The sequence below is a fragment of the Micrasema longulum genome, unplaced genomic scaffold (genome assembly GCF_059751315.1).
Source record: "Micrasema longulum isolate JH-2025_06_02 unplaced genomic scaffold, ASM5975131v1 h1tg000251l, whole genome shotgun sequence".
NCBI lineage: Eukaryota > Metazoa > Arthropoda > Insecta > Trichoptera > Brachycentridae > Micrasema > Micrasema longulum.
The window spans coordinates 365,679-379,424 of NW_028277456.1; the positions used below are offsets into that span (position 1 = coordinate 365,679).

The following is a 13,746-nucleotide window of genomic DNA, read 5'->3' on the forward strand; positions in this document are numbered from 1 at the left end:
TCTACATCTCTGTTGATATTATATTAATGTACATAAATTTAAATTTAAAAAAGAAAAATAACCCAATTCTAAAGTAAATTAAATTATAACAAAATATAGATTCTAAAATTAAACCTCTTGAATAAAACCCCGCTAAAAATGGAATTCCACATAATTATAAAAAATAAATATAGAACTTTCCTTACAGTAATTTTAATTAGTTTGCATTTTCATAAAAACTAACAATACAGTGAAATATGGAGTCAAAATAAAAACACATTTATTTATTTATTCATAATATTTTATTTTCTATACCACATTCAAATTTAACCATTTCTTCATTGTATTTGTACTTTGATCAATTACATACATGAAGCTTTTCTGGATCTACATATTATTACCAATGTTATAGTAATATTTAAATATATTTACACAAAAAATATTTTCTTATTTATATAAACGCATATTATTTTTGAAAAAAAATGTGTACTTATGAAATTTCAAAAACAGCAACGAACATTCATTTTGGCATTAAACAACACAATTGCCATACTTACTGGGAATCGGTTAGGAGACACGTGTAGGGGTTTGTGTTCAAGTGAAATAAAATATAAAGCTCAACCATTCATTCATAGGTCACTTTAGATATAAATATTTAAGAATATTTTTTTTTAAATACTTGCAGTATTTTATTACTTTTAAATTTGTTTGTTTTTATAAGAACCTATAAAAAAATATATTTACCTAGTCCTGTTTGTATCTTAAATTAAAATTATTTTTAAAGTACCTCAGTATACTGTGCAATAGTTTAATAAATTAGTATTTAAATGCATACCTATCGCATACATATTTCTTGAAAAAAAATGAGATGGAATTCTAAGATTCAACTAACTACTCGATATCATTATGAGAACAAGCGCATAAACTGTAGGTACTATAAAAATATTATTTGAGAGTGGCAACATTCTACAACATTAAGGTATCAAAATAACATTAACAGCTCATGAAATATTAACCCAAATTTTAATTAAACTTTAACAACTTCGTCCCGAACAAGAACATGTCTTTATTGTTTTGTTAAATCAATAGTTTAAAGATCCATCTATTATGAATTGGAAATTAGGTTTTGTTACACGAGTCTATAATACGACAATATACGAAGGGAACATGGATGTCTAGGCATTTACAGGGCTTATGACCTGTCATTGGCTGGTTTAAGCGGCCACTTTGGTGCCACAAACACAACGTGTAACATTCACCATCCTGCCTATGTTTGAGCATCCAAATTTCTTCTATTCTTCCAACTGTTAATATTTGTGAAGTTAAGAGAGCTGAAACCTTAATAATTTACATTGACCTCATGTGGTTATCTAGTATGACTGATGATTTGTCATTAATTAGATGTGGGTAAATTAAGGTAGGGGAAGAAGTTATCACTTTGTTACAAGAAGCTACATTTTTCTTTTGATTTATCATTATTTAAGGTTGAATTGAATTTTACAAAAAGTATGCAAATCACAAAGGAAAATATTTAATGCCGCAATGTAATGAAAAATAAAATATGTATTAATAATTAATGAAATAACATCAATCAATATACATATCCTATAATTAACTAGGTACACATTTGAATAAGTAATTATATCTGGAAATTCGCACAAATGCCTATATATTTTGAAGGCATATGGTATATTTTTAAAAGGCCAATTCCATATTATCTGAACTATATATACTTTTTTCTAGCCATACATAATATAATAGAGGTGTTAGTTTTACACAAATATAATATATTTTATATAAAGTCTACTATAAATCTTGTTTATAGTAACAACATAAAATCACAGATCTGAAAATATTACCATGAACAACTATCTATGTATTATTATCAATAATTATGAAATTTAAGTACATATTTTCAATTTACGTACTTAAATGAATACTTACCCGAAATCAACAAATTTCATGTGAATTTTAGAATATTCCGTTAGTGGATAATTATTTTAAAAAGCTAAAAGTACAAACGGTACTATCCAGTTTAGAAAATTGTGTTAATTATTAAACACCTCACAACAAGAAGACATTTTCATTCGCATAACTATGCAGTGAAACTTATTAGTTAAAATTCAAACTCATAAAACACAAAGAATATAAAGAACTCCTTTAAAAAGTTACATACCTAAAAATGAGTTTGTCAACTTTTTAGGCTTGTGTCAAAAAATAAAATGTGTTGAAAAACAATTGTGCAAAAGACAATATGTTTTTCATAATATTTGTACATTGAGGTGAAAAGTATTATTGTTTGTTTCAATAAACAAACCAAGCAAAGGGGGGGCATATTAGCATTAATTTTAAACTTGATATTATATATAACGAGGTAATAGTCCTATTTTTTCTGAAAATAAGTTTTTTATGAGCATCCAAAATATAAATTTGGGTTTATGTTGTCGCCGTGAAGCAAAATGAAGTAACTTAGGTAAATTTTACTTTAAGTTAATTATGGCGATATGGACAAGGTAATTTAAGTTTTAGATTTAAAAATATTCTATTTTTGAAGTTTTTAAAATTAAAAATAAAAAATTACAGCTCAGAATCCAACAGAGAGTACCATTTTGTGCACAAATACACTTATATTTTATGGATCTTTGACTTCAACAAAGATCAGCAAAAGCAAAATTTACTTTTACATCAGTTTGACGGAATAATTTTCTGTTCCGAATATGCCAAACTGGCATAAGATTGAGAAGACTTTCATGAAACAAATTAGTGTTACTCCTATTCTTATTTTGAATGTACTAGGGATACTTTTCAAGAAAAATATAAGCACCAATAGTATTCATTTCAAAATCGCAACTTAATCAAACAAAATTATTATAAATCTTATAGCTTAGGGTGAATTCGGTGCAACTTTTGTGGAGGATTATATAAGATACGCTAAATCAGCAGCAGTTTGAAGTAGTGTCGTTTCTAAATACCCTATTTATAAAACCACTTTACGAAACATTTATTTACTTAAACTCTCCAAGATGTATGTTTTGTGAATACAGCTGCTTATTATCTATAATACAGACTCAATAAAGTAATTGCTAAAACAAATTACCGCAAATTACAATATTGTCAATCGGATCAACAGCACTATGCACTAAAATAATATTAAAGACAGTATTTTATAAATATAAAATTATTACATCAGTACGAGTGTCAGAGTGTAGCAAGTTCTAGATATTGTTAGTAAAACTGACTTTGCTCAGGAGCCAATTAATATTAACAGCTCAACTAAATACAGATGAATTTATGAAAATAAAATCATACAAAGCACTAGATTGTTGAACATTCAATATAATCTAATATATATCATCGTCTTCATCCATAGCAAAGTCCACACCAGAATCTGCCGCATAGATCGGACTGAAAAAAATATTAATAGATTAATAAATTTTTGGGGAAAAAAACATTACAGAAAACTAGAACAGTACAACATATCTGTTTTTAAAAATTATATAGGATAACAAAGACCATTTCTATAAAGAGTATCTATTTATACAAGAATTCGGAATCAAGTACAGAGTTTCGGGAAGAGGTAATGCACAACAATATCAGTTTTAACAGCTGTTAGTGTAAATGTTGGGATAAAAAGGTGAACAAAAACAATTACTAACTAATTTATAAAACTTACAACTGCTACTTTCACCTCAATATTTCCCCTAGAGATAGGCAGAAAGGATAGTAAGCAAAATAAAAACTTCAATTGCAAAAATATATGCACTTTGGCGGGCTTGCTAAAAGTAATATCTTCCAGCCAACCAAAAAACAGACTGATCAAATAAGTTTTTTTTCCATATAATTTCCATGATGTACTAGGCACATCTTACGTATTTCAACTAGTATACATCTTGTCATATATGCCATTTGATGTGTCAGTTTTTAATGACTAGATTTGAGATTTTGGTTTATCTGATCATGCCAAATTCTTCTTTACCATTCTCATCTTACATTATCATTCACTATCACCATATATTATGCATGAATTATTAATTATTTTAGCAATGCAAAAATGTTTGTCCGTCTCGTAGTGTAATGATCAGCACGTTTGCCTTCCATGCGAGAGGTCTCGGGTTCGATTTCCGACATGGCTGACATGAAATATTGAAAATTGTGTTTTTACACTGGAATATTTTATAGTACCTGGACTGGCACCTGAAGTGTATGTCTGATCATCTTACCTTCATGTAACAAAAAATGATACACTGTGATTGTTGTACTGATGCAGTGCCCTGTGTGGAAAGAAAGTGATGATGATAATGTTATATATATATATCTGTTTTACCATAATTTCATCATCCATTTGTTCCATATAACGAAACCATCTTAGCAATCCTCTTTTAATATTATCAATTTAATTTATTACAAATTTGGTAACCGTGTCATACATCATTTTCCTACACATTTATCTACTTTCCTTTATCCTTTCTCTGCCAGTTTCCCTTCTACATATATAAATCTGGATAAAACTCAAAATTTCAAATATACTCACTTAATAGCGCGACAAGTGAAAAATACAATCCGCTTTAATTTCCTGTTATATAGGAAGTAGTTGAATGACCACAAGCATCCGGGTTCCCCAAAGGGGTCCGAGGCAAGGTCGGGATTGTAGCTGTAGATATCACAGTCCTGCATGGCAATCTCATCATCCACCGCCGCCCACAGGGCCCCCCGCAGGCCCCGGTACTGCTCCCCGGCCACGGCACTCAGGTTGGCATCCACCTGCTGCATCACCCACTGCAGAGACGGCTCTTTGCTGAATTCATGGCTCTGAAAAATAATATAATATTTCTTATTCATTCCCTAATTTCTACCAGCAAAATCCTGGCACATTATAATGGTAATAGATTTATTTTCAAGGGAACAGTATTTTATGCATACAGTAGACGCTCTCTTAACCGGCCTTGACGGTACCAACCCAGGGCCGGATAACGAAAAAGCCGGTTAAAGAGAACACATTAAAAAAAAGCACTTTCGCAAGGAAGAAAAAAACACAATTTTTTCAAAACACTAAGAAAACAGAACTTTTTTCTGTATTAGAAACTCACACATTAAAAACTAACATTTCACAAACTGTAAAAATTTGTACAGGAAAAAGCCACACATCACTCCATTTTTTTTTTTTTAATGTAGGCCTGCAATGGATTAAAAAATTCTGTTATTTTTTGCTGCTTCTTGTGTTGAATCGACTTTTTAAAAGCGTAGTCACGCCATTTTTTTATGAATGTTACATCTACTGCAGTAAAATCCTTCTGCTGCTGAATATACATCGCCGCCACCCCTAGAGCCTCTTTTCCTTTGTCGTGGCTAATGTATTGTCTTCTTCATACTCCTCACAGTCGACTTCCTTTTCCTCTAGTGAGTTGATAACAGTCTGAACTATCTCGTCATCATTCAACATTTCATTTTCAAGAGGGACATCACCTTTAAGAACCCATTCCTGAACATTTTGATGTTAAAAATCTCTCATTTCGGGAAGTTGTTGTAAGTCTTTTAGCAAAGTTGCATCGTCATCTGGTTCAGGTTCTGTGTTTGTTTGTTCATCATTTTCCAAGGAAGCGTCAACCTGCACCTGAATGCTGCAACCATCAAAATTACATCCTTTATGTTAATTGTTTTCAAAGCATCAATCACGCTTTTTCCATCAAACTCCATTTTGGCTAAGATTTCAGAAAGCAGTTTTTTCCTGTAGCATCTCTTAAGACACTCCCTACCCCTTGGTACACTATTACCCCTTGGTCCATCGGTTGAATGATACTTGTCACATGTGGTGGGAGAAAAAAACACTTTATTTCAGGTTCCAGGATCTTCACACTCAATGCCTTCAGGATGGGTTGGCGCATTATCACCAAAACCGCCTTAACTGGTAGATTCAGGCTTTTCAAATGCTTCGCCACCTTAGGAACAAATTCTTCTTTGAACCAGTCTTTGAACATATTTGCATCCATCCATGCTGAACGTTGATTCTTGTAACATACCGGAAGTAATGACACATGTACGTTTTTGAAGGCCTGAGGTTTTTTTGGCTTCCCTATGACGAGAAGGGGAAGTTTGTGGGTTCCTGGTGCATTAGAAAAAACCGCTACCGTCAACCTTTCCTTGTTCACTTTCAACCCAGTGGCTGACTTCTCATTGCTGCAAGCAAATGTTTTTGTTGGCAACCATTTAAAATTAAGTCCGGTCGTCCATATTGTAGACCTGTTCCGGCACCAAACTGTCTCTTTCAATCAAATCCTCGAGCTTGATTTTCCATTCATCTGCTGTTTGTGGGTTAGATGAGAGTTTTTCACCGCACACCCTTAGAAAATGAATACTGTCACGTTTTTTTCAGTGATATAGCCACCCGTCACTGGCTACGAACTGGCCCCCACTATTTAAATTCTCATGTAGGATCACAGCTTTTTCTTTTAAAATTGGACCAAATGGTAGTGGTGGTATCGGCGTTCCTTTACGCCGCTCTTGCATGAACCAAAGCCACAACGCATTGTCTACCTGTTCATTAAGCGGTTTCCTTGATGTTCGCCTAACAGACAAAGATTTTTCAGACTCGATCTGTGTGCAAAAATCTTAAATGGCTTTTTTGTTTTGGCGCCAGTCTTTAACCGTACTCTTTCCAACATTTTTTCTTCACTAATTTGTTGTATCAATTCACCCTTTTCAAGTCGCTCGATGGCTTGTAACTTCTGGTCCATTGACACTACAACACGCTTCCTCTAACTCCACTCATTTTCTTTTTAAAAAAACACTTTAGAACATTTAAACGCCACTGCAAAATTTGCGATGCTAATCACAGAGCAGACGCAAAGTGACTGACTCACAGTCGCGGCGCCGCCAGACGTTCAAGTTGCTACTTGTCTGCGTGTATTTTGGGCGTGAGGCATTCCTAGAAGAGGCCGGTTAAAGTAGCGCCGGTTAAGAGAGCACCTACTGTACTTATATTTTTCAGTAAGGATTAACAGCACTGAAGACAATTATATATATATAATTTTATATACTGAGAAATTATTTTATGTTGGCATAAAAGTTTAATTATCAGGATATTACCTAGATTTAAAAATCCACTAAGGAGTTAAATTCTTTGTTTTAAAACATATTGTCGCCTTAATTTGAATACAACCAAAGTCACTAAATGATATCTTTACTTTATAATAAAAACTTCATAGATCAGTAATTTCGTATGAAACTTTAGTGGTTTTTTAAACAAAATGTTTTGTTTTTAAAGTATAGACGATTTTAGTGTTTTTAAAGTATACATGATTTTTGTGTTTTATTTGAACAAAGGACCACTGTATTTAAATTTGTTGCAACAAAGAGGGAATACATTTTAGAGAAGGGGAATATGGGAATCTAGGCATTTACAGGGCTTATGACCTGTCATTGGCTGGTTTAAGTGGCCACTTTACACACTGTGTAACATTCACCATTCTGCCTATGTTTTTACATTTAAATTTCCTCAACTTTTCCATCTGTTGACTTTTGTGAAGTAAAAGAGCTGAAACCTTTATCATGTATTATCATTAAAGGAAAGGACTACTGTACTACTGACCACCTACTGACTTACGCTGTATTCCAAAGAATACACATCTTCGAAATGTGTTTTATCTCCTTTTTGTGAAAAATTTCTTCATTCAAATGGCAGAGATAGATGCTATGGTGAAAAACATTTTTTTAAAATATATAAAATTTTGTTTCAGCTTATGTTGTTTTAGCTTATGTTGTAAAAAGGCATAAGTTACAAAATATTAGAAAATTAAACCTCGGATATCTAAGTCAATATAAATGACATAGTTATAAATTGAGCATGGCAATGTGTTTCTTAAACTGACAATAATTCAATGAAGTGGATGTAACAACTGTATTTGAAAGTTTTGTAAAATATATAACCACCTTTGCATTGGAGAAATCATAATCGTGAAATGCGGAGTTTAGTGTGGCAATCAAATAGAAAAGGGTTTTCCTGGAGATTGTATCACAAAGCATTCCTTCTTCATCCCCAGACAGACTTCGACTGAAAATAAATATTTAATTATAATATGTTATTGCTTCGCTTAAAATCTTCTTGTAAAACATGTAATACAGTAGAACTTGGTTATTATGAGGAAGACAGAACCGACTGAATTTGCTTGTTATAAGCATTACTCGTTATAACAGAGAAAGGTTTTTGTAAGTCCAATTGCCATTGCATATTATTACTCATTATCATCATCAGTGGCGCCTACAGCCCGTTGTGGGCACTGGCCTCCTCCAGAATCTGTCTCCATTCCTCCCTGCACCCTGCGGCTCTTCTCCACTTCGTCAGGCCAATTTTGTTAATTTTGGTCTTCCTCTGCTTTGTCTGCCTCCCGGAGTGGTATAAAGAATCTTTTTTGGGGTGCGATTATCATTCATTCTGCGCACATGGCCCAACCATTGTAATCTTCTTATTTTTATGAATTGTGCAATGTTGGGTTCGCCATACAGTGCCTCTAATTCATGATTAAACCGTCTCCTCCACACTCCGTTTTGGTTGACAGCACCAAATATCTTTCTTAATATTTTTACTTAATCACTTATTTATATTTATAAGTAGTCATATTGCTACTAAGTAAACAAATAAATATACATATTATACGTACGGAAAATTAAAAAAAGAAAAACTGCTTTGAAAAATTAAAATGAATGCTTACATTAATTTACAAACAGAACAGTTTCTAAATTTCTTTGAAGAGAACATTGAGAAAACTGTAAAACATTGCAAAAACCTCCGAAACAAGGGTGACATTCCATAAACTACAAAAGAAGTTGTCAATTATTGTAATGTAATGCTGAGCCGGTAATTACTGAGTTCGCAAAGCTTGAATTTTTACACGAAATTTCAATCATAAGTTTGATACTTTTTTAATGTTGTAGGCCAGCCCCCTAGCCTACAGGGAAGGACACATTGTGTGGTACACCGATGGCTCCAAGAAAGGTGGACAAGCAGGTGCTGGGATACACGGATTTAGACCCGCAAAAAGGTTCTCTATTAGCCAGGGCTCTAACCCACTGTCTTCCAAATGGAACTCTATACCATGTATGCCCGCACACATGAAAATTTGCACAGATAATACAAAAACAAACGAATTTATATTCTCTCAGACAGTCAGGCTGCTCTAAAAGCACTAAACTCTGTCGAGATCAATTCTAAATTGACCCCGGAGTGCCTATGGGCGCTAAATTGCGTTGGTGAGTGTAACAGTATAACATTAATTTGGGTACCGGTACACTCAAACATCGACAGTAACGAGGCAGCTGATGAACTGGCAAGACTAGAGCTGAGACAGTCCCAATAGGCCCTGAACCCTACTGTTGGTTTCCTAAACGTGCTCTTCATAATGAGCTTAGGTCATGTGCCAGGAAGCAGAGTGTGCTCTGGCAAAAAGTACCTGGTCAGCACCAAGCGAAGGAGCTGATAAAAAGGGTACTCGCAAAGTTTTGCTTTTGACCTAATAAAGCTTAGCCGAAATCTAGTGAGGTTTATCACTAGAGCCCTTACAGGGCACTGCAGATTGAAAAAACACCTTGCTAGAATGAACCTTTCCAAAACTTCTAGATATAGGTTCTGCAGTGCAGATGAGGAAACACCTATGCACATTATATGTGAATGTGATGCTTTACATCATAAAAGGAGCTTCATCCTCGGGGGACCGCTGGTTAAACCTGAATATGTTAAAGAGCTCGCCCCTTACCTAATAGCCCGATACTTTACAGATCTGGGCTTGGAGGGGGAAATTTAACAAAACGTAAACTCTCGCCTTCCACACAGTAGCCAGGCTTACCCGTAACAATAGATCTTCACAGGTCGCAGTGACGTCAGGAGTTTGCATGGAGGTACTAAGACACTTCCATAGTGTCATAAACGTAATCCGACGTCCAGCGGCACTGCTCCTTAGTTAGCTGCGGTTAGATTTTATTACTTAGGTTCTTATTTCAAAAATTATGTTTTTAAAGGATTGAAAAGTTTTTCCTCGAATGTTGACAGTATTTTCGTTCGGTACGTCCGACAAGTAGCTTGTTATAACAGTGAATAAATGTATGGAGAAAAACGATGCTTCCTCATTACATCTGAGATCTCGCTATTTCCATGATCGTTATAACCAAGTTCGACTGTATTATTAAAATAACATGCTTTTTGATAAGAAGCAATTTCTTCCAACCAATCGACAGTTGTAAATGTATTGCTAATGGGTAAATATTACTGTTTAATCATATATAGAAAAGTATACATGATATAGGGAGGTGGAACTAGATTAGGGGGGAAAGGAATGGAGCAATAGGAAGTAATGGGGAGGTAAGAGCTTCTGTAATTTATTAAAGACAAATAATAAGGGTGCATCGTTTACATTGCACAACAAGAATACTTTAATCGTTTCAAAGTCTAGTGGAATCATTATTAGTATTGTAACTCACCTGTAAGAGCCACAGCCGGGAGACACACCGAGACCGGTCTGCGGGGGAGACAAAGCCTGCAAGTCGTGGGGAGTGCCACCCTCCGAGGTAAACCTCTTGTACAGAGCCTTGTCCCCGCCGGCCATCTTGCAGCTGTAACTCTCGATCCTGCCCGATATGGCACTGTCCCCGGTCTGGATCGACAGAGCACTGTTGATAGCCTCGAATCGACTGCTTTCCAAAAGCTTCATTATAAGCGATTGAGCGAAAAGCGATGCGGATAAGGTTTACACGGTAACAAATAACAATTATAATAAACACTCGAAACAAGTTAAAATTTAACTCTTAAATGACAACTTCGTTGTGTTCTGAGCGTTGTATTTCCCACTTGAAAGTTTCTGAACATTGTTGTAGGGTGTATGAATATACCTTTTCGTTTCGAATGTATCAGGTTAGCACTAGGGTAAAGAGATATTTTGCGTATATTATCAACATATAAAGGATTCGATAACATCACAACAGCTAGAGAAAGTGTTTTGAAAAGTTCTGTTTAAGGTATTTATAAATAGACCAAAGATTGGCTTTGTTTCAAGGGCGAGTCCAAGTTGAAAAACTAATTTATCGATGAACAACAACTGGTTAGTGTTCAGAGTCTATGAAATAATACATGGCTGAGAAGGAAAAATCACTTTGCACAATCAACACAGAATGTATCAACCGAATTGTATAAATATTGAACAAATTTCCCTTCACAAAATTTACAGCTACCCACTAACAACGGCAGACATATTTTATATTTTTATTTACATTTTGCAATGTTACCACTTTACGAGAAAAAATATAGTATCTACCCCATTAAGCCAACAATATTTAGCCATAAATGTTCGTGAATATAATAGGGGAGACCAAGGATGAAAGTAACAATTTTCAATGTTGTGTTCATATCTTTCGTTCACTTACAGCTATGACAGCCATTGTTTTTTCTTGAAACCCATGTTTCTTAGTTATTCTGCTGTATGTATGATTTTTAAAAACTATACGGTTTAAAAAAAAAAAAAGCAAATGACGGCATCTGATACAACCATTCCTTGGGGTCGGTATGGTTGTAACAAGGCATGTGATAATTGTAACACGGTAAAAAAAAACTAAATAATACTAAAAGTTGATACTGATATAGTAAGTACAAAAATAAATTAAATAAACAATGGCGCCAAATATAGGAACTGTATGAAAAAAATATTCGACAAACATAGCTTAGTTCATTATTAGTGCAAGCTACGCGAGACCACAGTATAAGCGCTCTAGAAACTTCATCCACTTTTCATTTGTCTTAGTGTTTGAAGATGGCTCAGCAAAAATCAAACAGTAATATTCTTCGTCTTCTTTACTTTCATCTTTGTGATTTTCGTTTCATACTTTTTAGAAGCAACTTTTTTGGGTAAATATTCTGTTCGTCATTCAGCACAAATCTTTAATCTGATGTGACTTTCCGTTTTCTCACATCTTCATCCTGAATTTTTATTTATAATTTTGGATGTATTTAATTATTGACAATTTTTTCCATATTCTTCCTGTTCCATTGTTTTGGTGCCACTTTTGGTTTGGTTTTAATATCATAGGAAGAAACTATTTTCCTTTACTTGGCTTGCTCTGAATACTTTTTTCACATAATAAGTGGAAGATGTGTTGAACTTTGTGAAGTAATTGAAGAAGTAAATGGAACTGCTTGCTTGTTTATGTTGAAATTATGCCCAGACTAGATGGCACAGATGAGTTACAAATGATTTTCGGTGGATAAGCAATACCCGTACATGATGTGAATGGCATTGTAGGACCAGCCGTTAAAGTAATCAGAATGGGCAATACAGCAATAGAGCTTGATGTATGGAAAGTAAGAGAAGGAGAATTTCATAAATAGAAGCATCTCGGGCGCTGTCAGCCTCTATCCGTTTTCCTTTTTGTATCTTTCGTTTTATATTACAGTATATTGATATACGTTCTATTATCTCTACCTACACCTAAAAAATGTGATTAAAAGAAAAAAGAACAACTTAAACCTGATACAAAAAGTTACTAGTGTAATCAGGGTAAAAATAACAACTATGCTTCTTACTTTCGTCCCCCATTATTTATTGACTTTCTGTTTATTTTGTCGAATTTCATATTATGATTTTAATATTAAAATCCAACACTTATTTGAGTCTGCTTACAATCAACAATGTTTTGAGTCTGTCCAAATGTTTGCAGACAAGCTTGATTTCCTCCTTGGGGAGTTATTCAGATTTAAATTTGATTATACTTAGCTAACTGGTAAAAAAGGAGTATGAAAATTTGATAATTGTTTTCAGGCGTTGTCTAGTAGGTGATTTATTGATTCAGCCGGATGAATCTCATCCACAAAATAAAAAGGTTTCAGCTCTTTTGCTTCACAAAAGTCAACAGATGGAAAAGTTGAGGAAATATGGTTGTTTTAACATAGGCAAAATGGTAAATGTTACACAGTGTGTAAAGTGACTACTTAAACCAGCCAACGACAGGTCATAAGCTCTGTAAATGCCTGGACTTCCATATATATTCCCTTCTCAAAAATGTTTCCCTGTCTGTTGCAGGAAATTTAGAACTGCTTAAAATCGTTTTTATTATTCTAAACACAAAACGAAAAAATTGGACAATTGTTTCACCTTGGGTATTTTCAAACAAATATGAAGATTAAATAGATTTAATGTCCTTAAAAAAACATTGCTGACATTTCGGGTTTCGGGGGGGGGTAAACATATACCATATACATGCGTAATATCGAAGTACTTCAAAATAATAATGAGGAAGTTCAGCCCTACGGGAAATTGGGTATAAAACATGTTTTATTACGCACAGTAAAAAATTCGAGCAATAAATTATAAATTTCTTGAAAATGCATGAAAAAAATATTTTAATATAAATAAAATAAAAATATTTTAATTTGAATTACGTCGCTTGTTCACCAAAATCAACCAATAATATAACGTTGTGATAGTTATCCTATTTCCGGGAAACAAACTAACAGACGTGAACTTAATACGTAACACGTAGAGTAATTTCAAAACAAAATTTAAATTAATATCATAGCGCTGATACACACGAAAATGTTAAAAGTTGTGAATCTTTACCCACATATCTTAATCAGCTCAGGTTAGTCCCTTTATATTATAAATATGAACCCATAGCAACAATTTATTTAACATTTCATACTTGAATTTTATTGAACGCGAATGATATTTTACACCAAGATCATATCTCGAAATGTAAAGTCCGAATTCATATCTCGATTTTCTCGAAATTCAT

At 33.7% G+C, this 13,746-nt stretch overlaps 1 protein-coding gene across 1 annotated transcript; it reads right to left on the reverse strand.

The window, feature by feature from the left end:
- Window positions 1–258: 258 nt before the first annotated feature.
- On the reverse strand, window positions 259–11,226 carry Maf1 (repressor of RNA polymerase III transcription Maf1). The gene is made up of 4 exons (XM_088223779.1): window positions 10,447–11,226; window positions 7,906–8,026; window positions 4,511–4,788; window positions 259–3,384 (listed from the first exon to the last, which is right to left on the reverse strand). The coding sequence occupies exons 1-4, from the start codon at window positions 10,674–10,676 to the stop codon at window positions 3,321–3,323; spliced, it is 693 nt and encodes a 230-aa protein (XP_088079905.1). The 5' UTR covers window positions 10,677–11,226; the 3' UTR covers window positions 259–3,320.
- Between the last annotated feature and the right edge of the window lie 2,520 nt (window positions 11,227–13,746).

Bases quoted from the DNA above. Each gene is read 5' to 3' on its own strand.
- Maf1 (XM_088223779.1), bottom strand. From the start codon at position 10,676: ATGAAGCTTTTGGAAAGCAGTCGATTCGAGGCTATCAACAGTGCTCTG. The intron at 8,027-10,446 runs GTGAGTTACAAT...ATTTATTTTCAG, and splicing joins CCCGGCTGTGGCTCTTACAG to TCGAAGTCTGTCTGGGGATG. The intron at 3,385-4,510 runs GTGAGTATATTT...TATTTTTTTCAG, and splicing joins TTCACTTGTCGCGCTATTAA to TCCGATCTATGCGGCAGATT.